This window comes from Neophocaena asiaeorientalis, unplaced genomic scaffold (genome assembly GCF_003031525.2).
Source record: "Neophocaena asiaeorientalis asiaeorientalis breed wild unplaced genomic scaffold, Neophocaena_asiaeorientalis_V1.1 scaffold390, whole genome shotgun sequence".
Lineage (NCBI taxonomy): Eukaryota > Metazoa > Chordata > Mammalia > Artiodactyla > Phocoenidae > Neophocaena > Neophocaena asiaeorientalis.
The window spans coordinates 305,562-314,186 of NW_020173699.1; the positions used below are offsets into that span (position 1 = coordinate 305,562).

Genomic DNA, 8,625 nt, shown 5'->3' on the forward strand with positions numbered 1-8,625 from the left:
AGAATTGCTCAGCATCTTACTAATGGAGACTATGTTCATTAAGCTACATTTCCTTTTCCTTCTGGGCAATGCTAGACTACATTTCCTACCCCCTAAACTCTCTCCCCCTTTCCGTCCTCTTGGCATATGAGTGGTTTTTATGGGCCATTTGGTACCAGCTTCCATGCCCTCTTTCTTTACCAATCTACTGGCTAAATGGTGAGGATTCCTTGGACCTAGAGGATATCAGAGAAACAAAATGGAAAAACCCTATCTCTGACTGTGGAGCAGAGCCTCTCCTCATAACCCCATCTAATCCTCATTGGACTGATTTGAGAAAACAATACATGCAGGATTGGGGTTATTGACCTTAACAACAGTTATCTATTCTTACTAATACGATGTCCCTTATAAAATTTCTTCATACTTTAAAAGATGGTAATCACTCTGCCTTCAATTTTGGTGGAAATTTGGTTCCTTGTGTTCAATACTTATATTGTTATTAATTCTTTATTGTTCATCAACAGTCCACTCTCTGCACCCCCTCCCACCACTCCAACACACTTCAACATGTCCCATTTTTCTCTTTGTGAACATTGTCCACTTTCTCTGTTTTTCTTCTTTCCTATTACCTTTTTAATTTAAGTGTAGTTGGTTTACAATATTGTGTTAGTTTCAGGTGTACAGCATAGTGACTCAGTTATATATATATATAACCACAGTTTCTTTATCCATTCATCTGTCGATGGGCATTTAGGTTGCTTCCATGTCTTGTCTGTTGTAAATAGTGCCACTTTGAACATTGGCATGCATGCATCTTTTCTGATTAGTGCTTTCGACCTTTCTGGATATATGCCCAGGAATGGGATTGCTGGATCATGTGGTAATTCTTGGTTTTTCAAGGAACCTCCATATTGTTTTCCATAGTGGCTACGCCAATTTACATTCCCACCAACAGTGTAAGAGGGTCCCTTTTCTCCACATCCTCTCCAGCATTTATTATTTGTAGACATTTTGATGACAGCCATTCTGACCCACGTGAGGTGATACCTCATTGTAATTTTGATTTGCATTTCTCTAATAATTAGCAATGTTGAGCATCTTTTCATGTGCCTGTTGGCCATCTGTATGTCTTCTTTGGAGAAATGTCTATTTAGGTCTTCTGCCCATTTTTTGACTGGGTTGTTTGTTTTTTTGTTGAGTTGTATGAGCAGTTTGTATATTTTGGAAATTAAGCCCTGGTCAGTTGCAATGTTTGCAAATATTTTCTCCCAGTCTGTAGGTTGTCTTTTTGTTTATGGTTTCCTTTGTTGTGCAAAATCTTATAAGTTTGACTGGGTCCCATTTGTTTATTTTTGCTTTTATTTCTACTGCCTTGGTAGACTGACCTAAGGAAACATTCGTACAATTTATGTCGGAGAATGTTTTGCCTATGTTCTCTTCTAGGAGTTTTATGGTTTCATGCCTTATGTTTAAGTCTTTAAGCCATTTTTAGTTTATTTCTGGGCTCTTATTCTGTTCTATTTTGATCTATGTGTCTGTTTTTCTGTTTTTGTGCCAGTACCACACTGTTTTGATTATTATGGCTTTGTAGTATTGTCTGAAGTCTGGAAGGGTTATGCCTCCAGCTTTGCTCATTTTCCTCAGGATTACTTTGGCAATTCTGGGTCTTTTGCAGTTCCATATAAACATTAGGATTATTCTAGTTCTGTAAAAATATGTCATGGGTAATTTGATAGGGATTACATTAAATCTGTAGACTGCTTTGGGTAGTATGGCCATTTTTACTATATTAATTCTTCCAATACAAGAGCATGGCATACATTTTCATTTCCTTGAATCATCTTCAATTTCTTTTATCAGTGTTTTATAGTTCTCAGCCTATAAGTCTATCATCTCCTTGGTTAGGTTTATTCCTAGGTATTTTATTTTTTTGATGTGATTTTAAATGGGATTGTTTTTACTTTCTCCTTATATTTCACTGTTAGCGTAAAGAAGTGCAACAGATTTCTGTATATTAATCTTGTATCCTGCTACCTTGCTGAATTCATTTATCAGTTCTAATAGTTTTTGTGTGGAGTCTTTAGGGTTTTCTATATAGAGTATCATGTCATCAGCATATAATGACAATTTTACTCTTCCCTTCCTGTTTGGAGACCTTTTATTTCTTTTTCTTGTTTGATTGCTGTGGCTGGAACTTCCAATACTATGTTGAATAGAACTGGTGAGAGTGTGCATCCTTGTCTTATTCCAGAATTTAATGAGAAGGCTTTCAGCTTTTCACCATTTAGTATTATGTTGGCTGTGTGTTTGTCATAAATGGCTTTTATTATATTGAGATATGTTCCCTCTATACCAACTTTGGCAAGAATTTTTATTATGAACTGATATTGAAGTTTATCAAATGCTTTTGCTGAATTTATGTGTTTTTTTCTTTTATTGACGTGGAATATCGCATTGATTTGCATATGTTGAACCATTCTTGTGACCCTGGAATGGATCCAACTTGATCATGGTGTATGATACTTTTTATGTGTTGTTGAGTTTGGTTTGCTAATATTTTGTTGGGGATTTTGTATCTATATTCATCAAAGATATTGTTGCTTTTTCTGTTTTAAAACTCATGGCAAACACCCCCAATCTCTGCCTCCTAGAGTTTCCTCTGATTGAATAACTTCAGTGTCTTTAAGATCATAATTCTTTACTCCAAAGTGAAGTGAAGAATTTGAATAGAATCAGATGAGATATAAATGATCAAATTCCATCAATTCCTTGTTTAAGATTTTGTGATTATACTCAGTGGAGTAAATGTAATTTTGTTTCTAAATCAGATTTGCTGAAGCACTTTGCCTTTCCTGACAAATATTCTCCTGTAAACACTTCAGGTTTGATCCAGTAGCAAATATACCTATTGTTATGTTGTCTCTATCCTTGTCTTTACAGTGTGAGGGTGCTCAGTTAAGAAGGTAAGTTAAATACTCTAAAATAATTCCTTTGATACAACTAAATTTTCTGATCTTTGGAGTCTTTATTGACTGTGTTTTCTCTTCATTTTCCATTTTTCACATCCCACATCCTGCTTATTCCTCTTCATCCTCAAATTTGCCTTTTTTTTGAGAATATCCAGGCCATCACCCTCCATCTCTTATCACCTCACATGTGGACTATGACAACAGCCCCCCGACTGGCCTCCCTGACACAATTGTTTCCCTCCATCTAATTCTCCGTACCAGGTGCATGTTGCAGAGATTCTCCTAGCCTTATTTTTTATTATGCGCTCACACAGATTTCTGCCCTTGCTAGCCAAATTTGCTCATCAGCTAAGTAGGACTTACTTATTTCCCCCTCAGTCTTTACATGTGCTATTCTCCACATTTGGAGAATAGCACTACTTGTTCCCTCTGTTCCAAACTTAACTCTTGCCCAATTCAGGACTGAATCACCCCACCTCACTTATCAGCTCTGTGTGTACGATATTAATTTTTCTACACTGGACTGTGTTCTGCAAATATCCCTTTCTTCTTGCATTTGATGTGTGAAATACTTGAGAACAGGGACTTCAAGTTTTTAAAAAATATTTCTATCATACTTTTTGTAGTGGACAGTACACAGTGGGCATCTAATAGTCACGATTGACTTTGGTAATATCTGGAGAAATTTGATTAACTAGCAGTGAGCATTTGGGAAGACAAGCTTTGATGGGTGTAGGTATTTTTACAAGTTCTGATTTCACAGCAATTAGAGTGCTGAATAATCTTCTTAAATTGCCTATGGCTGATTTTAGTTCTAAAAAGGACAAATTTGATATGAAAGAGTTTGAAGTGAATTATTGTTTTTCAAACAGCCCTATATATTCATCAGAGTGCCTTGATGTTCAACACTGTGACCTCCTATCAAACATCTTAGAACAAAAATGCATGAGTCATAGAGAAATTTGAGCCAGACAATTTTCTACATTAAATTCTCTCCCAGAAAAGAGCAACAACAATTGCAAGTGTTCAAACTTAACTGGACACTATGGAATTATTTTCTGTCTTAACTTCACTCTGGTTTTATCAGATCACGACCTCACCTTGGAAAATGAATACAAGGAGCATAAAGATTTATATGTGCAATTTTCAGGATACTTCCCTTGGTCATTATTTAATCTTCTAGAAAATGCTTGGTGAAAACCAGCTAATTTATTTAAAAATAAAATGCCAAAGGGCAGTAAATGCTTGAAACCAGTGGTTCTATATACTTGTAAGCCCTTAAACCACCAAGTGCATCAGAGAGTCTCCTTTTACTTGCCATGATTTCCTTCTTTCTCATACCAGCCATTTTCCAACTTGTTACAGAGGTAATACATAGGATACTACTCATTTCCATGTTTTCTTGAAAATCCTGTATAAATTTCTATAAATTTCCTTCATAACTGAACTGTTTCTCCTCTCACTGAAGCCTATCTCCTACTTTTAAACAGCCAAAGATCTTCAACAAAATATCAACTTTTCACATGATGAAAAGTTGGGTTCATCTTATCAGAAGCCCTCAAGTGCCATTTTACCCATTTTTAAATGAGAGTGATTGAAAGCAGAACATATTTGGATCTAATTCAATTAAGACTTAGAGGGGATGAGAAGAGATACCTTCTTACGTCTTTTCAAGAACCATCCAGCTACCTTTCAGAGTCTCCAGTTAGATTGGAGCCCATAGATTGCCAAACCTGCTGGATTTCACACTTTGTCAAATAAAAACCATGTATGTGTTGTCCATCTCTCTGAGCATTGTTTATTTTTAATGCAGTTTTCATTTCCTATGTATCTATTGCTTCTGTGCATTTCTCACTTGTCTCATAATTTCTGACATTTTCAGAATTTTTCACCTTAAAATAGCCTCAATTTTAAAAAGTAAGCATACTGTTGGTGGATGAGCTATATAAAGTTGTTATGAATGTATGGGAACTAGTTACATCAGTATTTTTCTAAATTTCCAAAATCCATTTCAGTGAAAAACTGAGAAGAAAAATTTTTCCCACTGTGAAAGCAACTGGAAGAATGCATCATGTTCTAGACTAAATACTTATTATGCCCATATGGGCTATATCTTTTTTAAAAATCTCAGATGAAAATTGAATTTTGAATTGCCATCTAGAAATACATTTTTATAGATAGTGTACACATTGGTTCCTGAAAATGGTAGAAAAAGGTTTCTTGTCAAGTTCCCCAACACAAGTGTGAATGCTCTGTTTTTGACTACCTACTAGTAGTGAAAGGACACATTGTGGCCAGCCAACTCAAATTGCTACCCACGTTTAATCATTGTAAATAAAGGAAGCAGAGAGACCCATGTTATATTTTCAGAACTGGCATGCTCAATACAGAACTATTAGTTTAAAAATACCACTGAACATTCTATTTGAATTAATCTAGACTTCTGTGAAAAACAAACTAATAAAAAGTACAATTGGTCACTTAAACATGTACTACTCATTTCATGCAGGTTATTAACTTAGTAATTACACATATCACTAAAGAACAATGAGAGTAAATACAACTTTGTAACACTTGGAAAACAGTTCAGAATCGATAAATTTCCATTTTGAAATACCTAAAGTTTCTACAGAAGCAAAATCACTTTTCTCAGTGGAAAAAAAATACATCTATGAAACACCTATGTGTTGGACAGTACTTTTTAAAGGAGCAACTAATTGTCCCACTGTGAAATGAACATGTATCACTGCTAAGGTTTCACACACTGTTGGTGCATAATGCATTTTATGAGCAGCTGGATATAGAAAAGCAGCAGAAAAACAAATACTTTGAACAAAATCCATGGATTATAGGGAATCAGTCATGTAAAGAGGTTGAAAGAAATAAAACATGTTACCTAATGTTCTCTTACACATTTGAGTTTCACAATTACAAGGACTGGGAAAATTCTTAATTTTTACACACTGTACATTTGTACTTGTTTATATTTGCCCCAAAACATGACTTAAGCACCATATACAAAATGCCAGAATGAAACTCAATTAACAATTGACCCCCCACAGGAATCTTTGTGGAGAGCACACCAAAATTAATCGGAAAGAACATAAAGTAGTAATTCACAATAAATATTAGAATAGGGGCACATTCCTTTCAGCAAATTCATAATATTTTAGATATTCACAGGAATTTTCTGATATGGTACAGTCACAGTCACAATGTGAGGGTAGAGAAGTTTAGTCTATAAAATATACTTATTGAAGCATCAGGAATAGAGATACTTCTGAAGGAGCCTTGCACACATGGCCAAGCAGATATTGTGTATGTACAGAATAGTCTGTTTCACAACTACATTTCAGATGAGAATCACTGCAATTGCTGCTCTAACACTAGTAAACTTGAATCATTTAGTACTTCATCTGTGAATATTGTTGTTTCATTTCTTTTCTACTGCTGACTCTTGCAGTCAATATTTATTTAAATTCAAACTCCAACGATGTTGAAATAAAAGTAGGAAGATGTGAGCATCTTCATATAAAGCTTATAATAGCAGGTCAAGAGATCATTTGGAGAAAATCCAAATCTGAATTTTTTAGCAAGCAATAAAATGCATAACTTAAATTGTGTTTTCAAATGTGTAAAACTTTGTTAGTAGGCTAAAATGCCATAAGATTTGTTTAACACCATCCTAAAAGAACAGCCTATTCATTTGCTTAAGAAATGCACATTGTTTATCTACCTACCAGTTTGCCTACAGAAGATGTGCTTCCCTAATAAAACTAAAAACTCTCATTATGAGCTGTTGATTTAGTACACAGAAGTTGTCCATTATGTTGAAGAAGTTCTAAACGTTTCAATCAGATTTTTTCTTAACTGATCTTCCTCTACAAACAATCTTCCACTTGGGATGCCTCAACACTTCTTTCTTGATAATTCCTGATTTTTGGTTACTCTATAGAAGTTCTCTTTTCCCCTTAAAACTTAGTTCAGAAATTTCAAATTCAGTTAAAGTCTTTAAAATTCCTGCTTTCAAATAACACGTAAATACTGAAATATTCATAAATATTAACTTACCTACCAAACTTGCAGTCTAAGTGGTATCATAAAACCTACTCTATAGAATAGAATTTAATATTGTTTTCTTTTAAGGAAGAAATCAAAACTGTACATTGGAACAACGTACTATACTACAAAAGCAGGTCCTTCTATCCCCCCACTACTCTGGAAATGTAAACAAAAAAATTAGATACAAAAGTGATTTCTGTGCCTTTTTCTTTGAACACCTTTTCAGCACCTCAATGTTATTAGGTGTACTTTTTGCTTGGTATAGCAGAAAATTTTATGCTCACATAGCTGTTCAGAAGACTTCAGATTTTCCGCTACCAAATATCACTGGTGAAGCTAAGCTCTTTGGATGATAAAGGTAGCAGGGAACTGTTCCTATGAAATTCCTGGGTATCTTTCAGGGCATTATTAAGGGGTAGCTGTCCATTGAGTAGTGTCAGAGGCAGGTTACAATAGGTGTGGTGGTTGCCTAAGGAAGGTACTGGCAAGGTGGTGGTTGGCATCTCGTGTTTATAACCTCTGCAACAGTGCCTCATTTGCATAGAATCTGAATGGTGGAAATCTGGGAGGTCAGCTTGAGATGACACCAGAGAGGCCGAGGTACTGGTCATGGCAATAGATGGTATAGGCTGGAGTTCTCCAAAAAGTCCTTGTTCTGCAGAGTCCAGAACATGACACCGAGAAAGCATTTCTTTTTTCCTGATGGGCATTTCATATACTAAGTGCTTCCAAAACTTAGAATTTAATTTGCTGCTCTTGGGTCCCTTCCACTTGATCAAGGACAGAAGTTTGATGCTGCGCTTTAGTGATTCCACTTCCGGGCAATTCACCTTCCCCTTTAATTCTGTACATTCAATCAAAATCACTTTGATTTCTCCACTGACTAGCATGTTATGGAGTCTACTTTCCAATTCGAAAACACTCCATCCTCGTCTGAGAATATAGTCTGGAGTTAGCACAATAATAAGTCTTCTGCTTTGCTCAACACATCTTGTGAGATCTTCAATGTAGGCTACAAATCACAGAAAGAGAGAAAAAGTAAAACAAAGACATTTCCAGTCTTTAAAGCATTAGGTTTGCACCCTAGTATAGCAAAGATCCAGTCTTTCACTAAGGTACATCACATTTTCTTTTCTTGTATTGCACACTCAGAAGGCTCATTGCCTTAAAAATAAAAATGAAAAAAAATCTTCTAATACTTTTCTTTCCCCTCATCATTACTTACAGTGTTCTGTTAGCTATATAAACTCTGACTTCTTAAGAGCTTAGGTGTAGTTCAGTTATTTTTATTTACTTAATCATTTAATTCAAGGCAGGCTTCAAGGCTAGTACTCTTAGGTGAACAAGCAATCAGCGGGTTGATGAAAAGAGAAATGGAACCTTTTAATGAAGGTCACTGTATTTATGGGTTTGGTTTGCTTTTCCCCCAGTTTCCAACTACTAAACAAGTAGGGGGTCTATGTATATATAATATATATATATACTATATATATATAAAAATATATAAATGCTTCAAAGATAATGTGATAGAGATGGTGGAAAATCTCTTCTACAATCCTAGCTTGTTTCTCAGAATACCTTCTGTTCTTTGCAACCTTACATTCTCCATTTT

The 8,625-nt window shown here is 35.2% G+C and overlaps 1 protein-coding gene across 1 annotated transcript in view; it reads right to left on the reverse strand.

The window, feature by feature from the left end:
* Window positions 1-7,327: 7,327 nt before the first annotated feature.
* The window catches only part of IL1RAPL2 (interleukin 1 receptor accessory protein like 2), a 47,363-nt gene continuing 46,065 nt past the window's right edge, over window positions 7,328-8,625 (reverse strand). The window contains exon 6 of the mRNA XM_024750546.1: window positions 7,328-8,025. Within this exon, the coding sequence (XP_024606314.1) occupies window positions 7,328-8,025 (698 nt within the window). The remainder of the gene's footprint in view (window positions 8,026-8,625) is intronic.